The sequence below is a fragment of the Perognathus longimembris genome, chromosome 13 (assembly GCF_023159225.1).
Source record: "Perognathus longimembris pacificus isolate PPM17 chromosome 13, ASM2315922v1, whole genome shotgun sequence".
Taxonomy (NCBI): domain Eukaryota; kingdom Metazoa; phylum Chordata; class Mammalia; order Rodentia; family Heteromyidae; genus Perognathus; species Perognathus longimembris.
In genome coordinates, this window is record NC_063173.1 from 23,646,661 (window position 1) to 23,672,333 (window position 25,673).

At 46.9% G+C, this 25,673-nt stretch overlaps 2 protein-coding genes across 2 annotated transcripts in view; both read right to left on the reverse strand.

Moving 5' to 3' along the window:
• Kcnj11 (potassium inwardly rectifying channel subfamily J member 11) overlaps positions 1-14,744 on the reverse strand; it is a 29,542-nt gene extending 14,798 nt beyond the window's left edge. The window contains exon 1 of the mRNA XM_048360206.1: positions 14,647-14,744. The gene's annotated coding sequence lies outside the window, so the exon portion shown is untranslated. The remainder of the gene's footprint in view (positions 1-14,646) is intronic.
• Positions 1-25,673, reverse strand: part of Abcc8 (ATP binding cassette subfamily C member 8) — a 73,715-nt gene that overhangs the window by 6,671 nt on the left and 41,371 nt on the right. The window contains exons 13-29 of the mRNA XM_048360211.1: positions 24,923-25,028; positions 24,661-24,777; positions 24,246-24,321; positions 23,466-23,571; positions 15,508-15,543; positions 14,060-14,098; positions 13,399-13,497; positions 12,437-12,521; positions 11,743-11,823; positions 9,939-10,076; positions 8,041-8,166; positions 7,331-7,430; positions 6,886-7,127; positions 6,619-6,785; positions 5,558-5,627; positions 4,679-4,836; positions 2,071-2,163 (exon numbers count right to left, since the gene is read on the reverse strand). Coding sequence (XP_048216168.1) covers positions 2,071-2,163; positions 4,679-4,836; positions 5,558-5,627; positions 6,619-6,785; positions 6,886-7,127; positions 7,331-7,430; positions 8,041-8,166; positions 9,939-10,076; positions 11,743-11,823; positions 12,437-12,521; positions 13,399-13,497; positions 14,060-14,098; positions 15,508-15,543; positions 23,466-23,571; positions 24,246-24,321; positions 24,661-24,777; positions 24,923-25,028 — 1,839 coding nt within the window. The remainder of the gene's footprint in view (positions 1-2,070; positions 2,164-4,678; positions 4,837-5,557; positions 5,628-6,618; positions 6,786-6,885; positions 7,128-7,330; positions 7,431-8,040; positions 8,167-9,938; positions 10,077-11,742; positions 11,824-12,436; positions 12,522-13,398; positions 13,498-14,059; positions 14,099-15,507; positions 15,544-23,465; positions 23,572-24,245; positions 24,322-24,660; positions 24,778-24,922; positions 25,029-25,673) is intronic.

A 25,673-nucleotide genomic window follows, 5' to 3' on the forward strand; every position in this document is an offset into this window, starting at 1 on the left:
TGAGTGCACACATGTGGAAGAGGAGGCTGAGGTTGTGTGTGTGTGTGTGTGTGTGTGTGTGTGTGTGTATGTGTATGTCTCTGAGGGTTGATGTGCATGATTGGAGAGTTTTGGGGTGGGGGAGCACACTCCTGCTATAGGTGTGTGACAATACATCTGAGAACTGGGGAGAAAAAGCCCAGTTTGAGAGCAGTGCAAAACCAGGTTGGAGTCTGAATGTCATGACTGTGTCAGGCTAGAGATTCAGTTTCTTCATGGGCAAAGAGGAATAATAATAGTTCTTGTATGGACTGGAAGAACCACTGAGCCCATCATCTCATCAATCCCAGGGCTAGGACTCTGGAAACTTTTGTAAGAAAAAACAAAACCAAAACATACAAACAACAAAAACCTAGTCCAGAAGGGCATTTCAGCTAGGATCCTAGCACATGGCTTCCCATACCTATGTCATGAGGCTGCTTGTTGATTAAATGCAATCACTCACACATAATACTTAGCACTTGGCACTCTGGAAGTGTAGAATCAATAAACACTAGTTAGCAACAGGGTAGGCTGTTGGGGTACAGCCAATGAGTTAGACACAGGGGTGGTTAAAAATGTTTCCCATTTACTTAGAAATCATTCACCATGTCAGTGGAATGGGAGACCTCTCTGGGCAGCAGCGACTCTGGCTGACCACAGGTTTGGCTTGAGCCCAGACTTGATCTGAGACTGGAAACAGGGTGCTGAAATCTGTTCATGAGAGGTCCATCCCACTTTAGGAAAGTCATACCCTCTCTGCCCTAGGCCCAGCCCCAAAGACCTTTGGACACCATTTGTAAAGCTTACAGCAGAGGCTAGGCCAAGGGTTGTGGAAAGACCTGGAAGTGGTAGGACCTGTGAAAATTCAGGACTGAGATGAGAAGGTGGCTAGAAGCCAACTCTAGAACCATGTGCCAGGCTCCAAGGCCTCCAAGTGGAAGAAGCACAGGCTTGTAAGGGGCAGGGAATGCTCAGCCAATGAAACAGCTAGGGGATCACTCCACTTAGCTCAGCTCTGCTCTGCTTGTCCTCCTATTGGCCCATATTCCCCAGCAGTGAGTGGAGACTGTAGCATTGTGCCAGGGGCCTGGACACCTTTCCCAGGCTGACCCTAGACTTCTGGGTTGGGGGAGGAGGTACGAGTGTCTCTGAGCTATTGGTTGGTCTGGAGCCTCCTGGAAACAGGGCTTTGTGTCACATGGTTATTGTCACACCCTGTGCAGCTGTGCCATTCTAAAAATAATTTGCTATCTGTCTCTAGGTGAGGTTTAAAGATTAGAGTCCAATATTTTGGGCGAAGGGGTCTCTGTCCTGCCTGGGAGGAGGAGCGATACCCAATAGATACTACTGAGATTTGGCTGAGAGCAGCAACAGCTCTCTTCCACTTCTCCTGCAGCCTCAGACACTCCTATTCAGCCCAACACCACCACACAGGGTGGCCAGAGGGTGGCAGGGCACTGAAGTTTTCCAATAATTCCTCCAGCCCAATGAACTCTTACCCATTCCTGGAGTCCTAGTGCCTGTGACCTGTCCACTGTGAAGTCTTTCCTGACTAGTTCTCCCTTCTCTGCCTCTAAAGCTCATCTAGCAGAGTGCTGTCACATGGATTTGCACCGGGCTGCTCCAAATCCAGTCTGTAACTGCCTCCTGGGCAGTGGCTCATCTGGTTCACTTCTTCAGTGCCTGGTATGGAGCTCAGTAGATGTTTGTTGGCTGAGCCAGGAGGCTCAAGTCTGTTCTTCAGTTTCCTTACCTGTGCAGAGGGGTCATACTGTGCACGATGAATGGGAGTAGCATGTGGCACAAGAGTTTGGTAACAGGAAAGTCTCAACTTCAGAGAAGGCCCCAAGGCTGGTACCAGGGAACCAAAGGACAGAGACCCTGTCCAGCCTTGTTTCTTTTCACATAGGCCTTGGGCTTATCCTGGGGTAGGTCCTGAAAAAATCACCCTTCCTTGGAAGGGTGCTTTGAATTGAATCTCATGAGCCATGGCCCTGCCCTTCTCCACTCTATTCTTATTTCCAGTGAGAGGAGGATCTAGGCTCCTACCTGAAGGCCCGAATGGTAGTGAGGCCTTCGACGGTTTCAGCAAAGTGGGAGAGCAGTGGGAGCTGGGTGGTGTCATCGAGCTGCTGCAGGTCCCTGTGCCCAGGAGCAGAACAGAATGGTGAGGATGGGTCAGGGGGCAGCCCGGTGTGCATCGCAGCTCCACCTAGCAGGATGCGGGCTGACAGCTTCACCACTCCAGGTCTCAGTTTCTCACCTGCAGAGAGGGATGACAAGGGGACCTTTACATCAGGCTGAGGACTGAGTGTAAAATGCTTAAATAAGAGCTTGCTAGGCTTAGTTCCTGTCTTCCTAGGCATTCACCAGCTCACACTTAGGTCTGTGCTCCTACTGTACAGCCTGGCACTAAGGAAAGGCGAGGCAGGGAGTGCTGGCTCCATTTTCCAGGTGGACAAATGAGACAATTCATGAAGGGAATGGAAAGGCCAATTCAAACTCCTCCTTTCCCAAGAACCATGATAGGTTTTGCATCAGTCTAGAGTCTAAGGACTTCTTCGGGAAGGAGAGGCCAGAAGTTTCTATGGCAATAGGGCATCCTTTTTTCCCTACAGCTGTACCTTGACTATACACCGGTGCAGGGCAGGCTAGTTTTCCCAGGCGTATCATCTCCAGGGCCAGAGTGAAAACCAGAAGAACAGGGAGAACATTTCTTCTGGCAGAAGAAATGACCTTTGTAGATCAGCCTGTACTACAATGTTTTCTAACTCTTCGAATACACAGTACAGTAGGGTGTTTGAAAAGCCACTGTAATTCTGTTAATATCAATTGTACTATGTTCCTCTTCAGTGCCAGGGGATTCTGGATCATTCAAGCAAAAAGCCATTTATATAAACATTGGTCCCGTAGGACAGGTGATTGTGGTCAGAATGCATCTAAATTTAATTATTATTGTTACTGATCAGTATTTTAACTCTTGTTTCTAATCAACCATGTACATTTGGGAGAAGTACTCAACATTTCTGACCACAGCCTGCATAAGAAATGTATTTTATGTCACAAATCAGTATTGACACCCCTATGTACCAAAACAAAGGTGTCACAAAATAAAGCTTGCTATTATTATATGAATACAGATTCATATACATCCATTTTATTTCATCATTTTAAAGTGCTATTTGTGATACTGATTTCATGACCCATTAATTGTTGTAAGTGACCATTTGACCAACAGTAGCCTAGAGGATCTTTAAAACTTTCCCTCTATTTTTTGAATCTATGAGTTTAACAGCACCACTCCTAGAAAGAACTTCCTAGAGAATACTGTGGTTTTGTTTTAAGAAAATGCATATGTCAGCAGGTGCTAGTGGCTCACGCCCATAATCTTAGATACTCTGAAGGCTGAGGTCTCAGGATCACAGTTCCAAGCCAGTTGGGGCACACAAATCTGCAAGATTTTTATGTTTCATGGACTTTCCTGCCCAGCAGGCTTTCAACTGCGATCTTCAGATTTTGCTCCTGAGTAGAATTATAGATGTGAGCCACTAGTGCTCAAATGTATAGATACTTTAACTAAAAGTTTTTTTTTTTTGGCCAGTTCTGGGCCTTGGACTCAGGGCCTGAGCACCATCCCTGGCTTCTGCCCGCTCAAGGCTAGCACTCTGCCACCTGAGCCACAGCGCCCCTTCTGGCCGTTTTCCATATATGTGGTGCTGTGGAATCGAACCAAGAGCCTCAAGTGTAGGAGGCAAGCACTCTTGCCACTAGGCCATATTCCCAGCCCTAACTAAAAGTTTTATTAAAATGTTCATGAGTATTTAGAGAGGAATTATCTTTAGCTAGCCTATGAGAATTGTCTTAAACAGAGCAATATAAAAATCTCAATATATACTTGATTCCTCTTTACACATACATAACTCTTCCTACATTTGTGTCTATTGAACTATTAAACAAATATTAATGCCTACTAACTATGCTAGTGGGAAATTCTTAAGGAGAAAATACAGTCTCAATTTTCTGACATTTATAAGGTATTTACAGCTTGTTTTGGGGAGACAAGATTAGAGACAATACAATCACCAAAGAGATTAGAGTTAAAGCTAAACTGATGTCTCTCTTCCTAGAGAATATTCTTAGGAAATGTTGAGTAGGAAAGGGGTGTACATGGCTCCAAGGCAAGAGGGCAAATATGACCAATGAGAATGTCTGGGAGAGTCTTCCAGCCATGCTTAGAGTTCTCTAGCTGGGAAGTGTGGGTCAGTAACACCTCTCTCATCAGGTGTGTTAGAAACCAGTCTGGCTCCTAAATCAGCCTGGCTCCTGGACTCATCCAGCCCTTGTGGGAAGCGTTTGGCAAAATGAAGGATGTAAAGTTGCATATAGGCTGTCCTAGCAATTCCATTTCTGACCATATCTCTCAAGGAAATAATTTAGATATTAACTTCAATGTGTATGTATGCTAACGGATAATCCTGTCAGGGGAGTCGAATGTGGATATTTTACTTCACAGTTATCTGATATTTCCATTTTGGGGGAAAGAGATGACTCTACCACTTTTAGGATGATAACTCTATAGCAAGTATATCAAACTGCCGGTTACAAAGTACTCCCTACCCCCCTACCCCCACCAAAAGCTGGCAAATGCTGCCATCACCTGGATGCCACTCGAAAGTACTTCTGGATGAAGTAGCACACAACAGCCAGGGGCAAGAGGGCCACCAGGAAGACAGGTGTGACGTAGGAGATGACAGCCAAGGCTGAGACACAGAGCAGGGTGGAGCGGCTCAGGCACTCCAGTGTAGATGGGATGTGCTGAGGGAAGACAGCCAGGTGCATTTGGATTAGACTGTGTTTGGACTGTTACCCACGATGGTGTTTTGTGCTCTCCCTGCATTACAGGCATATAGCTTAACCATCCAGCTACCCTGTAAGCTACTTGAGAGAAGGAATCATGACTTTATTCTGTCACCATCTACTAAGATAGAAAAAGTAAAGAAGACAGGCCAAATCTAAATGAATATTTACCACATAATTGGGCACATTGGTTCAGAATATGATGGAACCTGGAATGAAGCTAGTAGGGTCTTAGATGGAAGCTCAAGAGATTTGATTTCTCTCTAATATTATTTAGTCTATTGTGGGGCCTGAACTCATGGCTCTGTCCCTGAGCTCTTTTGCTCAAGGCTAGTGTTCTACCACGTTGAGCCACGGCTCTCCTTCCAGGTTAATTGGAGCTAAGAGTCTCATAGACTTGTCTGCCCAGGCTAGCTTTGAACTGCAATCCTCAGATCTCAGCTTCCAGATTAGCTAGGATTACAAGTATGAGCCACCAGCGCTTAGTCCCTCTCAGATCTTTTTTAAGGTCTCAAGGGGATGCTCTGGCCTTGAAGCAGCATTGGAATCAGTTCAGGAACATTGGACTCCTCCCCCAGGGTTTTGATCACCCAATCAGGGGAGCCCAGCATAAGAGCCAGGAGGAGCTCCCTGAGGCCTATCTCCCACTCTGCAAGGAATGTGGTACAGTCCACTACACCTGGTCAATGGTGTTACAATCAGATGAGAATCTGTTCAGGATGCTCCCAAGGGGTGTTGTCTCAAAGAACCTGAGAAAGCAAGCAGAACAGTTATTTATTCATTTATTGACTTGCTTTCTGTCTATTAAGCAAAGGTCTTTAGTGTCTCCAGAGTCATCTGTTGAGGCGGACCTCCTGGGATCAGTTGCCTTTGCATGTCTGCAGATATCTGGCTCATGTCCCTGAGAATTCCCACAGTCATCCAAAGAGGTGCTAGCCTCTGGTTTGCTTTAGTGGCGTGAAGGCCTATTTGTGACCACTGCCACCCTTCTCAACTGTCTGTTAGCCTGGGTCACTCAGCAGGTGTCTTCCTGGGACATACAGTCCTCTCTAGAAGGATAATATGCCAGGAGAACCAGACTCTGGGACAGCCTGTCAGCTGGCTGACCCTGCAAAGCCCTCTGACTGCCAGTGCTTGCGCTGTGACCTGGAGTCAGTCCAACCCCAGAGAATTTTGGAACTACAGATCTGGAGCAAATAGAGGGTAAGTCAATGTGGAGGATATATTCATGGGCCACAGAGAGCCTAGGAAGTGGCAAGGTAGAAAGTATTATCAGGGGCCTAATAACCTGCTTGCCTGTTGTGCTTTTAAAATGAGTTGTCTGGCCAGTTGGACAGTGACAGTGCCGAATTTCTTAACCAGACAGTCTTTAGGTTCCTATTTCTTTAGGATGATTAGAACGCTATGCCCATTCCCAGTGTCAGAACCTTCAGGGAGAGAGGTGGCAGCAGAGCTAGGGGGTGGCAAAGGGCAGACTGCACCATGTAGGGCAGGGACACACATGTTGAAGGGCTGGTGGGACAATCAGATGAACTAACCATGCCAAATGTCCAGCACAGAGCCGAGGAAGACACTCCTACATTCACTGTCTCCTTGTGTCACCACCATGAGTCTATGACAAAGGTAGTCTGTGCCCATTTTATAGGTGGGGAGCTGAGGCTTAGAAGACAATGACTAGCTACCACATAGCTGGTGTGTGTGTGTATGTGTGTGTGTGTGCGCGCACGCGCATGTGGTTACCTCATTGGGGCTAGGATGATGCGGTTCAGCAGGCTGCGATGCAGCTTCTTGGCCACCTTCAGCCCTGTCCACTCCACAGTGACAGAGGTGATGAGACACAGTACAATGCCCAGGCTGCAGAGCACAGTGAACACCATGGCATAGACAGACTGGTCCATGGTACACTCCTGGACAAGCAGAGAACGATGGCTCCTACATCTGGAGAGATGTATATGGGCTCAGCCCTCTTCCCCCACCCTGGCCCTTGTTGGGGGGCTGTGGCCACACCTGGCTGAGGGAGCAGTTCCTGGCCACAGGGCTCAGAGTCAGGGCACTGTCGGTCCACTTGGCCAGCCAGTAGTCGATGGCTACCAAGACCATGTGCTTGAGCAGCTGGGAGAAGATGAGCAGTGACAGGAGCAGGATGCCGGCTGAGGACAGATACTTGGCACAAGCTCGCCATGGGATCTTGGCTCGCTGGTGCAGCACTGACGACAGGTTGTCATCTTCCTCACTCTCGGCTGCCTCCTCTGCAGGCCGCAAGAACCCACCCTGTGGCTTTAAATGTCACATCCCTCTAAGGGTGAACCAATGGGTATTTTATCCCTACTTACTGGTGGGGAAATGGAGAGGGAGAGATTTAATCAAGACACATTATCTCCTTACACTGAGCACCCAACCTCTTAGTGTCCCTCTGGTTGATAATCTTATGTCTCATCTCATGTTTCTGTACCTTCCTCTTCTTCTTCATCCTGCAGAAATCCATCTCTTGAGGACATAGCACGGGGCAGGCCCTGGGGTGGATCTGTGGCTTTTCTTTCCATGACTGTTTCCTTTAAGACAGACAGGGCCTAGCTAATGATTTAGGCTGCACAGGTAGGAAAAGGGAGGTGTGCAGGGAAACCATGCCCGTGGTGACCAGTGTCAGGCTTCCAGGTTGTGGCTTGGGGAGGTGCACATGGACCCATGTTCATCTTGCCAGAATTGACTCTATCCACTTCATTAACTGCCAGCACCCTAATATCCCAGTGGAGGGGGAGGGTCTATTGTTTCCCCTAAACTTAGTTTCTGCGAGTCAAGTGATTCAGAGCCCATGACCTTGGCTAGGCCAATCCTCATATTCCATCCCCCTCACCATGATGATCTGTTTAGAGGTGAGCACTGAATTAAATTGGACCAGTGATAGTCTGTTTTTGTTTGTCTTTGCTTAGCCTGTTTGAGTTGATTTCCTGAAGCTTTGCAACTGAGTTATGCATAAGTACCAGAGGGTGAATGAACAGCATTCATTTGTTTCTGCCCTGGGGACCTAGCATGGGCACTAGCTCTTCCCTGGTATGAGTAAGTTCATGCTAGCCCACACATGCTATCCTTTTACAGTGTCCTGGGATAGTGAGAATAGGTAGGCCTTTGTGAGTGGCTGCCTATTTCACAAGATATACTCACCTTCTCCAGCTCTTGGTCCTGCCTATTCATGAGAGTCTTCCAGTGCTCAAAGAGCTGGCACTCACACCTCTGGAAGTCCTTGAGTGTACCCTCCCTCTGGATGGTGCCATCCTTCATGGCGATAATCTGCAAAGGAAGGCAGAAACCAAGTTGGCATGGAGGCTGGTTGAGGAGGAGGCATGGCTGAGAAGTCTGAGATAGATAAGTTCATAATCCTTTACCTCCTAGGGACAGCCTCCTTCATCTAACTCCTTCATCTACCCAAAGGGCTGGTGAGACAAGCACATGAACTAACCAGGCCAAATGTCCAGCACAGAGCTGAGGAAGACATTCCTACATTCACTGTCTCCTTGTGTCACCACCACTAGGCAGTCGTGGTAACTGACCCTCACCAACACAATTCTCAGTGGTTCAGTCTGCAGAGCGACTGAGTGCCTTCTGGTCAACTGGTGGGTTACCCACAAGGACCCTGCCAGTATCAGTTTTCATCTGTGTAACGGGCTAACTGCACACTACCCTTTGTTCCTGCAGATGGCAGGGCTTGTAGAGCCCATCAGTGCTTGCTTGTAGGGCCCCTCAGTACTTGCTTGTGAGCCCCTCAGTACTTGCTTGTAGAGTCCCTCAGTACTTGCTGAAGCTCATGTTGGTCTAAATGTGTATGGTTGTGCCTTTTGGGGATCACCTAAACTTTTAATTTGAAATGCCCAATGACACTGTCACATAGCCCCCAATTAACTGACCCTTCTCAATACTGTGAGGGGATTCAGGGAAGATACCTAGGAGTCGTGTTCATGGGCACCTCAGCAAATGAGGCACCCCTGTGTTTTCCTTCTTTGAATTCAGGATTGTTCTGAACTACTCTGCCAGGGTCACACAGAAACTCATAAATAAACATTCTGCACCTGTTTGGATAGCTTTAAAAACAAGGACTTTATGGTCTTTCTCACAGTGGAGGAGGATCTCAGCACACATGGAAGCAAGACTTATTTGGGGAGAAATTAGAGGACCATTTGGCATAGGCCTGAAGCTCAGAGAAGACCTCAAGTTTTGGCTTCTATCCCAGGAAATTTTATATAGGAGTAGGAAGGGCTTAGATTTCAAAACTCACATGATCTTCATTGTGGAAACTGAGTGATTGCCAATGACTTAAAAAGTAACTATTTTCTGCTTGTTAAAGAATGTGAGAGGGCTGGGGATATAGCCTAGTGGCAAGAGTGCCTGCCTCGGATACACGAGGCCCTAGGTTCGATTCCCCAGCACCACATATACAGAAAACGGCCAGAAGCGGCGCTGTGGCTCAAGTGGCAGAGTGCTAGCCTTGAGCGGGAAGAAGCCAGGGACAGTGCTCAGGCCCTGAGTCCAAGGCCCACGACTGGCCAAAAAAAAAAAAAAAAAAAAAAAAAAAAAAAGAATGTGAGAATGTAGTTGATGTGGGGTTTCACAAAAGGCATTCTACTGGGAATACTGAAGTTTCCATTACTGCCACTGTTTGTTTCTATTATTTCCTTCTGATCTGAACTTGAATCCAACACTCCCAGAAAGTCAGAGAGAGGGGAGACAGCTCTCCCATCCACACTGCACTTCCTAAGGATGAGGCATCAGGTAGGGCAGGTAGAGACACTGAGTGTCTTGGCATTCCCAAGACATGCTGGTGCCAGCCTTGGGTACATGCACAGGGGCACAGGCCACAGTAAGGACCATCTGCAGGCCTACGTGACTTCAAACCCTTGGGTCCTATGTGGTGATTCTCTGAGCTGTCCAATCTGTACATAGCCACCCAAGGCTGGCTTTTTTCTGCTGTGTTGCCTTTGGCAATTGCTACAATGATTTCTTCAAAGATGCCTGATGGCTCACTCCCACCCCAGGCATCCATATTCTGAACCCCTATGGATCCTCACCCAGTCTGCATGGGGCAGGTACTGTAGCTTGTGGGTCACTAGGACCACTGTCCTCTTGTCATCCCGGAGAAGTTCAAGGATGCCTGCCTGCATCAAGTGGTCACTCAGATGAACATCCAGAGCTGAGAAAGGATCATCCTGTGCAGAAGGGACAAGGGAGAGGTAGGTATAGGGGAAGGGATAACCAGAGTTACATCAATCGTGATCTCAGGACTGATACTAGTTAGCTGTGTGATCTTAGACAACTCATCTGACTTCTCTGAGCTCAGTTGCCTTATTATAAAGTGGGGCTGCTATTAGTTATTACTCTCAAACAGATCCAATCATTTTACTCCCAGTCTCTCGAAACTTCCGTGGTTCCCTACCATGAATAAAGCCCAAACTTCTTAGTGTGGGATTCCAGGTCTTCTCCAACCTGCTTAGTCTTCCCCATGTCTTTCCCAAGTCTCCTCCATTCTAGATTTCCAAGGAGCTAGCCACCCCAGGCCCTTGTCCAAGTGGTTCCCTCTGTCTGGTGGGCTGTTCTGCCTCCTGTCTGCCTAGTGAACTCCTACTCACCCAAGCACTAGTCCTCCTCCTACCTTTCCCTCATCTTGGCTCTTGGGAAATCCTGTGTAAAGCCAGATTTGAGTTATGGTTTGGTTCTGACTGTGAAGACTCCCAAGATCTGGCATCCTTTGTGCCTATGCCTGGTGCAGAGTAGGAGCTTAAAAAAGTTTTCTGAAACTCTCCCTACTTTTCTTTAACATGGTTGTTTAAATCTCAGGCAAGACCCTGAATTATCTAGTACCACATGCATCGAGTATGTGTCAAGTGCTAACATGGGTCATTAACTTCACTTCTGAAGTATCTTTGGTGAGGAGTGTTATGGGTATCATGGGAGAGGAAAGAGGATCAAAACTGGGATCAGAGTCCCAAGGTGTCTTGTTCGAATTCCCTGTCTGAATTGCTTCCCACCTTCCTTCTGTTTAACTGTTTAACTCTCTCCAAGGCTGTCTTTCAGGAAGCCTCCCACAATTATTCTAGCCCACACAGCTGTCTCCTGGACCAGCCTCTTGGTTTGCACCACACAGCTTGTCTTTGAACTGGTTGTGCCTCCTGTATGTGGGTGAACTCTGTCTTGCTAATCATATTCTACATTTTCAAGTCAAAGGGCTGGGTTTTGAGATTTTTCAGTATCAACCAAAGCATCTGACAGAGTTTAGCATGAAGTCATGCAGTAGTAGCTAATAAATATCTCACTTTTGAGTGTGTGCATTTACCTAGAGTGCTATGTTGAGAAAGAGTCTGAGGCTGAGTGTATTCCATGAGAAAAAATGCTGCGATCAATACGGTGATCAATTAACAATGTCTGCCCTAAATGTAAGATGTATTTCATGTGTTTGCTATTCTGATAGTTGGGCTGAAGACATGCTGGTAAGTTGGAGCTGCCCTTTAGAAAAGCAGCCTTTCGCCACAACTTACCTCTCATGGTTATTGTAGATGTCAGGGTCAAGTCTATAGCAAGTCTCTAGTCCTACCCTTTCTTTAGTTTCCCTATCAGTAAGAAATATTCTGAAAGGAAAGGTTTATTCTGAGAGAGAGACAGAGAGAGCAAGACAGAGAGAGAGTGAGAGCGAGAGAGACAGACAGAGACAGAGAGAGAGACAGAGAGAGACAGAGACAGAGAGAGACACAGAGAGAGAAAGAGAAAGAGATTGCTGGATGGTTGATGGCACACAGGTGTGCGTGTGTTTATGCTTCTAATAGCCAGGGAGGCAGTCAGAAATGAATATCTGAGGGAAGAGCCAGCTTGGGCACTCACCAAAAAGACCACGTTGGTATGCTGGTAAAGTGCACGGGCCACACTGATTCGTTGTCGCTGACCACCAGACAGGTTAATGCCCTATCACCAAAGGGGAGAAATAAATCATGCCACAGCCATTCTGGGGAGACTGTCCTGTACCCGCCTCCATGTACTGGACTGTGAGATCTTTGGGAAAAAAACCTGGCTCTGTCCATCTCTTAGTCTCTTCCTCGCCTTGTAGAGAGAAGGAACTTGTGACTATTTACTGAATTCAACTGGAATGTCCAAGTCTTTGAAGATTCTGCTAGGGATCATATTATCAACAGATGACCTGAGGATTTAAATTTCACATGAGGAAAAGGATGATGGGCGAATTCTGTTTGTAAAAGCTAATGAACAGAAACTATACGTCCCCTTGGCCTGGTACAGTGTCATGTGGGCTAAGTATAGATGTGTAGCAAAAATGAAAGAGATATTGCCATCCCCAGGAAGGGAGGGCACTAAGCTGACCTGACCCATCAGCTAGGATAGGGCTCAAAAACCAACAGGATGACCATCATCAAGAAGTTCACATTGGATCCCATAGCAGGCAGCTCTTCTGTCTTCACCCCTCCTCATTCCCAGTCACCCAGTCTTCTTGAGAAGGACTTCAGGGAACAGTGGTGGTGAGGGTGAAGGTGGAGGTTAGAGTCCAAGGGAGGCTGCTACTAACCCGTTCTCCAATCTGGGTCTGGTCTCCATGGGGCAGGATATCAATGTCTGGTTGCAAAGAGCAGGCTTCGAGGACCATCTTGTACCTGGAGAGTGGTAAGGGTGGGGGCACCTGATGAGCCTGGCCTGAGTGGAACCTCAGCACCTGGGATCATTTGTCTCTGGGTAGCTGTGGGCCTCCTGCTTGGGCACAAACAAACACCACGTGAGTTGAAAAGAGCTAAGGTCAGCACCCTCATGCAGACTTGGAGCAGGTTAAATATTTGAAGGATGAAATTGCATGGGAACAAACAGGCTGAGTAAGTGACAAGTCCTTATGCAGTGGGAAAGGCTGTAGCCAGAGCCTACTCTCAGGGCTCTGCCTGGAAAAAAAAAAATCACTGCTGGTTGATTTAGGCAGTAATGATGATGGCTAGTCAAATATTTGCCTTGCTTGCACTTCTCATTCTCTCCTGAGCAGCCCTTAGCCTGGACAGGCACCACCCAGGTTCCCTGGAGGTATCAGAGTGTCTTGGTGACACTGTACTGAGGCAGCTTTAGATTTGACACCTTTTTTAGTCACCAACTAGATAACCTTGGGCAAGTTACCTAACTTTTTGAAGACATGGTTCTCTCATCTGTAAATGGGATAATAATAGTATTGTTGAGAGTGTTAGGGACAATCACATGTAGGAATAGCCTGGCACAGGGCCTGTGCGTGGTAAGAACTCAGTTGGTGCGGCTGTGAATGTCCTCACAGGGAGGAGGGGGTGTTGAGCATAGAAAACCAGGCTGAGCTTGAGATAAGACATAGAAATGGATTGCCCCATACCCAGGCATGTTTGGATCCTTTTCAGTTGAGCCACATGGAGTTGGATGGACACCAGGTTAAACAGCTGGGTGTGAGGGAGGGCTGGGGCCCAAGGAAGGTTGGTAACCCTGCCAGAGAGCCCTTGTGCCCCTCCCTAGCCTCTCCCTTGTTACCGTTGTTTGTTGAAGGGACTCTCGAAGGTGATGTTCTCCTCTACAGTGGCATTTAGCAGCCATGGTTTCTGAGAAGCATAGGCCACAGGGCCCCTCTTTCTGGAACAAGCAAGGGAATTGGGAAATGAGGAAGACATTCTCAGGGGTTTTCAGAGAAATGGTCAAGCTGATGACTTAGGCTGGGGCTAGAGAGAGAGTCACTTCCTCCCCCTCCCCCCCTGCCGTACACATCTTGTTACCTCTTCCTCCCCACTGACCCTGTGGGCTGCTTTCTGTCCTGCTTCTCTACCCTGAACCAGGGAGGAGCACAAAGTATGTCCAAACCAAAAGACAACTCAACCTTTGATTTCCGGATTACAAAGAGAAGAGAAAGACTTTTTTTTTTTAAACAAAGAGCCATGGCTATCACACTTAGTGCACTATGGTTTCCAAGCTCTCTTCTACTTCCACACCCTGGTTAACAGGTGTGAAGGGAGTAGCCATGCACAGAGGCAGCACCTGAACCCAAGGGAAGCACAAAGCCCTCCCTGTGCTTGTTCAATTGCTGGGGCTGGACCTGATGCTGTTCCCTAGGGTCATGTGAATCCCCAAAGACCCTCTGTGGGGGTAGGGAGGGGGAGTGATGCCTAATCTGGAGGACAAGTACTCCCAGACCTCGTACCTGGTATCAGAGTCAGCTGCTGTTTCCCGCTCTGGACTGCTGGTGGGGAGGAAAGACAGGCCTCAGGTTCTGTCCAGCACATTGCATCTCCCCTAAAGATTTCAGGCTCCCTCTGGCTCCTCAAAGTCCACCTGACTGTGCTGCTATAGCCATATTGGTAGCCACAAGTAACGTTTGGGGTATGGCCAACCTGTGTGTGAGGAGACCTTGGGAACCTGGTTCAGTAGGGAGGAAGAAGGTAAGGGGATGTACCATTGTTCAGGCTCTTGTGGGAAAACCTCCCATTATGAGGAATCTAAAGCCCCTCCAGCTTAGCCTCAGAATCTGGGCTCAAATGAGCAGGCTGAGGTTTTAGGCCCATAGGGCTGCACATGGGCAGGGACATTCTGGCGATTGGGTGTCACCTATAGCTGACAGAGCTAAGCAGGGCTCCAGGTATAGACTATAGCCCCATGTGGCCCTGTCAGAAGGCAGGGGTATCTGGGGCATCTACCAGAGAGGCCACATTGGCTGTGGTGCCCTCCTGCTCTGACTGCCCGAGGTAGGCTCCCTGCCAAATATCCTATCTCTTCACTCTCATTGTATACACACACATACTTGTCACATGCTATGTCTGATTTTTGGCTCAAGAAATATTGCCATCACAGCTGGGCCTGTCAACACATTGAGGACAAGGTGGGAGAAAGGGCAGAGACAACACTGGAAGGGAAGTCTCTTTGATGGTGGAGGGTGAAGACTGGAGGCTTAATTGATTTACTCAGATGATTAGACCTTCCTATGTCCTCAGAAGAGAGGGAAGGAGGAAGAAGGGGAGGGGTATGAGGTCTCAGCATCTTGTTAATTTGTTTCCTTCAAAAGCTTTAGACTTGTGCTGAACAAACAGAGCAAGAAGACTGAGTTTTCTCAACATCCATCCCCCTGTCTTACAGTTGTGTTTCTCAGATTATTATTGTTTTCATGATCACTCCTAGAACCTTTTTAGATATATTTTTCTAATTGTCAATTTGGTGTGTTTTGGGGTATTCACAAAGTTATTCAATCACCACTATCTAGTTAAAAAACATGCATCATTCCCCCCCCCCCAAAGAACCTTCTCCCCCACTACATTAGCAGTCATTCCCTCTTCCTCTTTTGAGAGGAGCTTCTGGCAACCCTTAATCTACTCTCTGATTCTACTTCCCATGAATTTTAATATCACAGATACGTTGATATCTGTTTATGTACTATGACTCTCTGATGGGCACAAAGTATTGTAAAATCTAAGTCCCCCGCCCCCCAACCAAACCAGGCTTTGCCCTTGTTGAGGCAATGGCTTAGTATGCCCACCTCTGAGAATGTGTGGGTGACACAGCCTTGAATCCATACTTAGCCTTCCCACCCGGAGGCCCCTCACCCCCTACCCAGCCCCTTCTCTTCATTGGGACCCACTTTGAATCCTGAGGTGGTACCTGGAATCCTCTCCGGTCTCGCTGTCAGCAAGGCTGCTGGGGCACAAATAAGATCAACAGCAATTACATCTTTCCATCTCACTGAAGCTTTGGGGAGAAATGAACCTGCTCCTCCCACCCCCTGTACTTCCTAAAGGTCCCAGGTGGCTTCCTTAGGGCAAAAGCTACTCTTCCTCATCTCAGTTCCCCTACTTCCCCCAGCACCTAGCTGTGTACCCTCCAAACGACAGGCTCAATCAGTGCACCTGGGACTGGCTCAGAGCAGCAGCAAGGCACAAGGTGGTTTCATAGTTAGGAAATCTGACATAATAATGGAATAGGCTGTGATTGCAGATCTGTGGGGTTTTTTGGTGACTATTCCTTTTATGGATCAATGCACAGATACGTGCAACAGTGATGCACTATAAATTCTAGCAAAAAATTTCATTGAAAAATAGAAGTAAGAGACTCGAATTTTGATATCAACTTTCTCTGGGCTCATTTCTTTACCCTGGTCCACTGAACACCTTCCATCTTTCCAGGAACAGCTCTCTGCTGTGACATACACATTTAAGAAAAATCAACTTGCTCTCTTTGTATACAGATCTTACTTAAATAATATTGAGAACAGTTAACAGTCACAGAACTTTTATAGGCACTATGCTAAGTACCACAGTAGTATTGCTTCTTGTACTTTACAAAATTACCACATGGAAGTTTCTTTTTATTGTTCCCACTTTGTTGATAAAGTGAATCTCAGAGAGGCTAAATAACTTGCTCAAAATCACACAGCAAGTAGTAGTGGAGTAAATACATTTCCCTCCAAAGCTTCATGCTTTAAAGGTTAAAATGTTTCTTCACTGTGGCTCCCCACACCACAACTCTGTCAGGAGACTTAGGATGGCTCAAGATAGGGATTGACGTTAAGACTGTCTAGCTGCTCAGGTACTTGGGGCAGGAGTGGTGAGTGGTGAGTGATGGGCAGTCATGAGGGATGTATAATACAATCACCAGTCTCCTCCATTCCTTTTCTCTGAGGTTGGTAGCTCTTTCCAATCTCTTCACCCAACCTAACCTGAATTCTCCAACTGCTGTAATTCACAATTTGTAGACAGGCTTTGCTAATGGGAGACAAATTAAGAAAATAAAAACTGACAAATCCCAGCTCTGTGGCCACATCCCAGATAAGCTTATCTCTGGAGGCCTGCTTTGACTGCTTCCAGAGTAGCAAAAGCTGCTGTTAATGCATCTGTAGGCTCCCTGAGGACTCAGCATGCCAGTGCTCCTAGCCCTGACTTAGTGTGCATCATTGTCCTGCCTGCTCAATTAGCCCTCCTAATGGACTACCTAACTCTCCAATCAACTCTTGTTGTCTGCAGGGATTTTATGGCAGGAAGAGCATCTTTTTCAGCCTCCACAGTGCTTACCACATGATAGATCTGTAATAAATGGAGCTTGCTAACGGATATATTAATTATTTGGGAAAAAGAGAGGGTGGGTATTGTATTTACTGTGGGCCCTTTCTCATGCATGGCGCTGTTTCCAGGCACCATCTCATCCTTCAACCCTATACATTCTATCCCCACTCTACACATGAGGAAAAGGGCTCAGAGTTTGCAAAGCAGGCCCAGAGAAAGGAGGAGGGGGAGGGGCTGGAGTGTGAATTTGGGTTCAATTACTCCTTCTAGGATAGCTCCTTCTGATCCTCCCAAAGCTTGTGTGTCTGTTTTGATGTGTTCTAATGCAAAAAGAAAAAAAAATAATAACAAAGAATGCCTAGCACTCAGGAGGTTGAGGCAGGAGGAGGGCAAGTTCAAGACCAGCCTGAACTACATAGTGAGAGCCTGTTTCAAAATTAAAAAAACAAACAAACAAAAAAACAACAAGGGTGTAAGAGATCACAAGAAATGTACTCACTGTCTTATTACATAACTGTACCCCTTTTGCACAACACCTTGTCAACAAAATTTAATTAGTAAAAAAAACAACACTTAAGAATGATACACCTGGCAGGTGCTAGGGGCTTACATGTGTGTGTTGTGGGCACCCAATTTCTCCTCTGCACGCCAGGGAGCTACATTCTCCTCTCCAGGTAGCGAGGAGCTGGGCACCTTTATGTCAAACAGAATCAACACAGAGCCTGCCTATCCTTCCTAGGATTCACAGTCTTGATGAATCAGGGAAAAGTCAGAGAGTTATAAGAGTCAAAAGAAAAGTAGGAGGAACAAAGTATTGGAGAACTTTGGGGGAAAAGTACAGGAAGACATGTATACAAATACATAGAGAAAAGATGGGAAACTTTAGGGGGATTAGGTGGTTTTAAAAAGATACTTGTGTATCTTCTCTAATTTAATGTGAATTGTTGTAGAGTCAGAGCAAAATTTTGCTCTAGGAAAAGTTCCTAGCATGGCAGAGCTGAGCTGAATCTTGGAGGTTGGGCAATGGAGGAAGAGGGAGGGAAGTGTCAGGTGAAAGAGGACGCAACTATGGAGGTAGACAGGGTGGAGAGGTGGGCAGACTGAATCAAGAGGCTTGTCTGCTCACTGGCTGTGAAACCCAAGGCAAGTCCTTTTACTGAGAGGAGCTTCCATTTCCTTCTCTGTCAGATGGGGGTGGAGATATAGCCTTACTGAGAATATGTTGTAAATACAGCATGTAGGTGGTTGGAAGGGAGGATGTGAGGTTGGAGAACTGAGAGACATTGTCTTTGCAGCCCATTGCTTAAGTCTTCAAAGTTGCCCCAACACTCAGTTAAGATCTATGTCATACATAAAAGGTAAAATGGGGAAACTGAGGTTAGGACTTTGCAGGCCTCTGTAGTCCATGTGCTCTGCCTTTGGCAGGCCCTTGCCTGTCCTAAAACATTGCTTTCACCCATAGTTCTCTGTTCAGTTAATGCCATTAGTCCCAAATATTTGAGAAAAGTATTTTTCCTGTCCAGAGTAAGAAACTGAGCCCCAGAGAAGTGAAGAAACGTGCCCAAGTTCAGAGAGCTAGGGAGTGGCAGAATCAGGACTATAACCAGAGGACATCTGTTTTCCAAGCTAGGGTAGTCATCTCCATTCTTCTTGCCACACCACCTCCTCCAGGAAACCAGGGGCACCCCTGACCTTTCTACTCTAAAAGTGCCAGAGCCTGTGGGGCAAATCAGATCTCACAGTAGTGCTGAAAAGGGCCTTTTTCTTCCCCCTCACTCTTGGGGAATCACGGGCCTTGGCAGACATTCTTTACACCAATTACAACCAGGCAATGGGCTCTGAGGCAGGCCCAGCGCAAAAAGGACTCAGGCCCCCTGGGTCAGCAGACATTGGTAATAGGAGAGTTGGTGGGTGGTAGGGGTAGGGCAGTAGAGAGCCTCAGGAAATCTGGAGATTTTCAGTTCCTCGTGGGAATGGGGATCCTCCCTTCCAAAGCTTTTCTAAATCCTTGCTTCCTGCTGGTCCCTGGCCGGGGTGGTGGGGGGGGGTGGAGGGTGGAGGGGGGGGGGGTGGGGGGGTTGGGGGGGAGGGGGGAGATAGCACTTAAAATCACTCTGCTTCCAATATCGTTGTTCCTATTCTTTATTTCCTGGAAGAAATTCCATCTGCATATATCTACTAACATTGACCTTTTACTAACATGTTTTCTTCTTAAAGATTACAAAAAGAGTTTGTAAATTCCCAGGTTGACAGTTTATCAAAGGAGACAGCCAGGCAGGGTTATGACACATTCAATTGAATGCTTGGGAGCCAAAAGGCTGAGACCCAGAGTCAGGATGCTCAGGGATGCGGTAGTAGTTCTCAGCTAATGGGGCCTCAGTGTCCACTCGGGTTCCATCTGCTCCTGTCTACCTAGGACTCCCTGAGCCAGAGACTTGATAGTTCCCTATGTAGCCTACACAGATCAGTTCCCAAAAATATACATTGTGTATTGGACCCATGGGTATAACATAAAGCTTCAAGGAAACCAGTGGCATGGGGCAGGAGAGATTAGCAAATAATCATGAGACAGTAGGAGGCATATGCTAATAGGATTCACTCATTCAAGTATTGCTGGAGCTGGGGGTTGGTGGTTCACACTTGTAATCCTAGCTACTCAGGAGACTGAGATTTGAGGATTGCAGTTCAAAGTCGCCTGAATCAGAAAGGTCCATGAGACTCTTATCTCCAATTAACCACTCAGAAAAAAACAAAACAAAACAAACAAACAGAAGTGGTGCTGTGGCTGTAGAACACTAGCCTTAAGGGGGAAAAAAAAAAAAAGCTCAAGGACAGAACCTAGGCCCTGAGTTCATGGTCCCAGGACCAGTACAAAAACAAACAACAACACCCCCCTCCCCCAAATGTTGACGGAGAAGCTCAGGGTTTAGGCTAAAGAACAGCTTGGGCAAAGACATGTGGGAGAGAGATACACGAAGATAAATTTATAGTAAGTCTCTTTGGGGTTATAAGTTACTCCTGATTCATTCATTTAGTTCATGACTTCATTTACTATGTTATTATAGGTACAGAGAGACAAAAAGATATATAGTCATTGTTTCTATGGAGCTTACCATCATCTCTTGAGATATAGGCTGAAATATAATTAAAATAACAGTAGGGAATTTTGTTCTTGGCAAAGATGTACACTGTTAAATAATAATGTTTATAATAATATTTACAGGGCACTTTCTACATGCTAGGTTAATCCTCACATCAGTCCTACAAGTTAAAAGGGGAAACTGGCACATAAAGCTTATGGAATTTTCCAAAGCACAGAGAACAAATGGAAACCCGGGTGGCTTGGCTCCACAGTATTTGCTCCTTTCTGCTCAGCCATACTTAGTTCATTTGGTCCCTGGAGAAATAAATGAACAGTTGTACCAATAAACCAAACCCCATTTCCCCAGAGCATTCTTGGCTGTGCTTCCAAATCCCCCAACTTCCTGCCTTGTGCCTCCTGGAACTCTTTGTGGCTGTCTGGTCGCCAAGGGCTTAGCCCTGGTAGGGATAAGAATCACTGGCATGGTCTGGTATTGCCCTCACCTCTGGCTGCAGGTTCACAGAATGTCAGGAGGGGCAGCTAGATCAGAAGCTATTTTTTTCTTGGCTCACTTTGCAAGCATACCATCTCTCTGCTGACCAAAGAAAGGCCCAATATCTGAGGTGTGGAGCTTCTCCTAGTAATGGAAAGGATGTGGGTCTACCCAGGACTTTGTGGGACTAACAACAGAATCATGTCTGCTTCAATTCTTTCTCTCAGCCAGGGCAATAAGCTCATATCTGGCTTCCTTTCCTGCAACCTCTTCTCTCATTCATATTCATTCTCCCTCTCCCTCTCTGTCCCATTCCTCTCTCATTTTCTCCAGCCTTTGGGCTAAATCTCACTTCCCATGTCTAATCAAAATCAAATTTACTTCTGCAATCTGGTCTCCAGAACTCTTCCCCCAGTATTCCAGGCACATAGAACCATGCTCTTTAATAGCAGCAAGCCTTTGTCCACATGCTTACCTGGATCACTTTCCTCTTCCACCTCTGCCTTTTCTTTCTTTTCTTTCCCTTCCTTCCTCTTGTCACTCTCTCCTTTCCCCCTTCCTTCCTTTCTGTTTTTGTGCCAGTATGGGGCTTGAACTCAGGGCCTGTGATCTTGTTTGGCTTTATCTTCTCAAGGCTGACCCTCTACCACTAGAGTTACACTTCCACTTTCAGCTTTTTGGTGATAAGAGTCTCATGGATTTATCTTCTTGGGCTGGCTTTGAACTGTGATCCTTAGATCTCAGCCTCCTGAATAGCTAGGATTACAGGCATTAGCCACAGGCACTTGGTCACCCCTGCCTTTTCTGTTGGATGATCCCATACTCATCTCCAAGGCTTGCACATTACATCCACAGTGGGCCTTTTCTAGTCAAGTACAGAAATCATTGTTATTCCTATGAGCTCTAGCATCACACTGATGTTTTCTCTTTTTCCTTCAGATCAGAGGCTACACCTTAACCATCCTTGCATTCCTGTTATTTGTGTAGAGGCTCTGTCACAGAGCAAGTGCTCAGCCCATGTTCAGTGAGTGAAAACATCAATGTGGAGAAATAGGACCACAAAGGGAGTTTGTAACACGCACTCACAGCTTTCTAAGGCTGGCTAAAAGATACTGGATGTCCCTACTGTGCCTGGGCAGGAGCTGGCCTGTTTAGAGCAATGAGGATTCTGGGGCAATAAATCTGGGCACCACAGTCTCCAAACCCAGTCTTGAACAGAGGTAGGAGCTGGGTGGGATATGAGTCACCTGTTGAGGAGCATAAGTGTTGATGACAGAACCTTGAAGACCCACTGGCTCTGCTGAGGAAACAAGTGTATGTATCACAGCACAGAGGTTTCTGGCCTTTGGACTGACTGTTGGGGAACAGTTATTCGTTCACAATGCTTATGTTCATAGTGGAAGATCAAGTGCTGGAATCCAGCTACATATCCCACTTCTGCCACTTGAGCTAGGTACCATTTTCTTCAACTTACTTTCCTCTTCTGTAGATGGGAATAGCAATTGTCCTTATCTCATAGGGTGTGACAAAGACTGAGGCAATGCAGTGCCTGGCACAAAGGCTTGCATCTGATAAGTGCCCAGTGTTAGCTGCTCTGATGAAGTCCCTTGCATCTCCTGGGCTGGGCTACTAGACAGAGAGTGGAAGCAGTAAGACCTTGATGATGGGCATATCTTGGAGGACATGTGGGGCTGAACTGGCAAGGCTGAGGTTCAGCTAGCAAGACTGAGTCCATGGAAAGTCACCTACCATCTCTTCTGACCAGCTATGCAGCTGTGAAGAAGAAGGTAGGAAGGAGGACAAGAAGAAAGGGATCAGGGACATGTTGGTATTCAGACATTGGGCCCAAGATTTTTGTCCCAGCTCATTTCTGTACTCAAACTGATGAGTAATTGACATCTTTGGTGATAATTTTCCCCTAAAAATGACTAGCAGAGAAAATCTGTCCCGCTAAGGATCTGGCAGCAATCCTATTCCTGAGTGAGAATACAAACGCCAGTAGGGTGCGTGAGATGTCTTTCTCCTGGAAGAGTCAGGCTTTGTGGCGTTACATGAATACCTTTGTACCCTCTTTATTTCATAGCTCTTTAAAAAATAATTTTTAAAAAGCCCTATTAGCCAGACATTGGTGGCTCAGGTCTGTCATCCTTGCTATTTAGGAGGAGAGATCTAAGGACCACAGTTGGAAGCCAGCCTGAGCAGAAAAGTCCGAGACTTTTATCTCTCCATTTAACTAGCAAAAACCTGGAAGTTGAGGTGTGGCTCAAATGGTAAAGTGCCAGTCTTGAGTGAAAAAGCCAGAGAGATGTCCCAAATTCTAAGCTCCAGCAATGCCATATGCGCACTCATACACGTATGTGTGCACGCACGTACGCTCGCGCGCGCGCACACACACACAGCCTCATTATATGCATCTTTTTATCAACAAACTTCAGTGCAGTGTAGAAGTAGGTGGTTATAAATAATAGATTCATGCTGGACTCAGTCTGGGGTTTTATCTCTTTAATTAAGATAGTGACCTTTGCCCCCTCTACCACCACTGTTTGTCTGGGTTATCTCTTGGTTTTCACATAACCACTGGATGGTCTGTGTCAACTTTGCTCATAACCAAGCCAGAAACCAATGTTACATTGCAAGTTCCCACACTGAAAGTGTAGCTGAGTGAACATGGGAGGTAGGGTCAAATAGAACTCTCCCTTAGTAGCTGCGTGAATTGGAGCAATTAATTTAACCCTCATTCATACACCAAGGCCTAGTAACAGTACTTACCTTGCTCATTATGATATAGATTAAGTGAAATAGTACATGCAAAGGACTTAGCAAAGAATGTGTCATATCACCCACTGAGAATGTGATATAAATAAATACTAAAGATGCACTGACTAAATGCGCAGTGGGAAGTCAATAAATGCATGATGCATCCTCCATAGATAGAACAGTTGAGGAGGGCACCCTACTAATCAAGACTGGAGAATGGACTTGTTACCTGTTCCAGAAGACAGCCCCTGAGACCTTCTGCATCTCTCCCAGCGTGGCAAGGAGGAGTGAGGACTTGCCACAGCCTACCTGCCCCACGATCATGGTCAGCTGACCTGCAAGAGGGCAGGAGATGAGAAAGGAGCTGGGAGAGTTTGACTAACTAACCATAACCCAGAAGGATATACAGACAAAGATACAGCCAACCCTGATGCCCTCATTTTCTGTTCTCCTTTTGGAATCCCCAAGAAGTCCTCTCCTGCATTTTGAATCTTTCCTTCTGGAACTTGACAGCATCCTCTTGTTTCTTAGGTCCTTCCTTCACTCTGATGTCCTCTTTCTTGCTTCTCACTTACATGATCCCCAGGGTGAGTCTAACTCCTTGGAGCCCCACCTACCCAAATGTCATCTCAGCTCCACCCTCAAACCTACCTCCATATTTTCTTACAGCACAGCCTCTCATAGAATGTCCCCCTTAAGTCAGGACTGAAGGATCCTACTCATTAGCAAATCCCCTATCTCATCCACATGACTTCGTTGGCTATTCAAGCCTGACCTTTTCCTGAATTGATCATTGTCAGTGCTGACGTCAAGGTTCTGCTGTCCCAGCCTGTCCTGCTGCTGCACTCCAACCAAGCAGGCAGATGCCTCGAAGGTACAGCACACGCCTCTCTAAGTGCTTAGATCTCATAAGTCCGCCATGAGTGAGCAGGGATAGGCACTCAGGAAATGGTGACTTTGCTTTTCCTCTCTCTGGGGAGGGGGTGTATGCCGGGGCAAGGGGCCATACCTCGAGGGATACGAATGGTGATGTTGGACAGCATGGGGATTCCATCAGGGGTCCAGGTGAAGAAGCCTCCAATGATCTTCATGGGCCACGCCCCATGGCGCACAGGAAGACAGAGAGGAGTGGGGTTCTCACCGTGAATAGTCTTTGGCTTCCCATCCTTTATGAAAGCCTCCGCCTTACTCTGATTCTACTCCCTGAAACACTTTCAAGGCAGGGGTTTGGGGACTGGCTCCTACCCAAGGCACCTTCCCCAAAGGAAGGCAGGAGGCCCCTGTGAGGTGGAGATGAAAACAATGTTCCTAGAGACAGGCAAGGTGACCTCTATGCAGAGGTCTGCAGGGCTCTGGCCTCACATGTGCTGAATGAACTTTCCTGGGAGTTGGTGCTGGTGTCAGGTACAAGGTCAGAGACTCACCTGGACACAGCAGTTGTCAATGTCCCCTTCTGCACTGGGGGCCAGCCTCTGCAGTGGACTCATAAGGTCCCGACTATCCTCCCGGGCTGGACGCTTGCGGTTTACAACCTTTAGGGGCTAGGGAGGGTGAGGAGGTGAGAGTCCACTGGGTTTGGAACTCCTCTTCTGGTGGGGATGGGGGTGGGAGCATAAAGCAGCAGGGCATGAGCTTCGGGTCTTAGAGGAACATGCCAGGAGTAGTTTGGGCAGGCCAGGCACTCACCACAGCCTGGTACTTGCTGGCTTGACCCTGGGGTGCTGGCTCACGGGGAGCACACTGCTCCTCGCGAATCTCTGCACTGGACAGGAATTCACTTAGCTTTTGCACACTGCAATGGAAACACAAAGACTCCCCTCACCCCTGCCAAAGGCAGAGGAGGTGAGAAGGAGGGGGATGTGGCCTGAGCATGCAGCTCTGAGAAAGAGCCGGGTCCACAGGTGGCACCCACAAAGCCCACACTGGAGGGGAACAGGCACTTGGCACCTTCTTGAGAGTGGATAAAATGTTACCAGTGCTTTTCTTTGGGGTTAACCATTAGCTGGAGTAGGCTAGTCTAGCCTAGAGATGTCTTTGGTTAGTTTTTTGAATTAGTTTAGTCTTAATGGTAGTTCATTTGGATCATTGAACTTAAGAAGGATTTGTGTTGGTGTTTATTAGTTACTATCAGGGTAAAGGTTGGCTGGCATCAAGATTAATTAGGATTAAAACTTGATTATTAACAAAACTAGTATTTTGTGAGTGTGTACTACATGCTAGATGCTATGTTAATTGCTACAGAAGCATGATAGAACCGAACCCCCATCACAAGCTATTGGGGTAGATGTTATTTCTCTCATCTCATGTAGCGGTGGCTATTCTCTCCTCTCCCCCAGAAAAATTTTCCGATCGACTAGGAGGCAGCACCTAGAGCTTCCCATTTTGGTCCATTCTCACCCAATCTTGCCTGTGGAAGCTTGTCTCAGGAGGCTTGAGA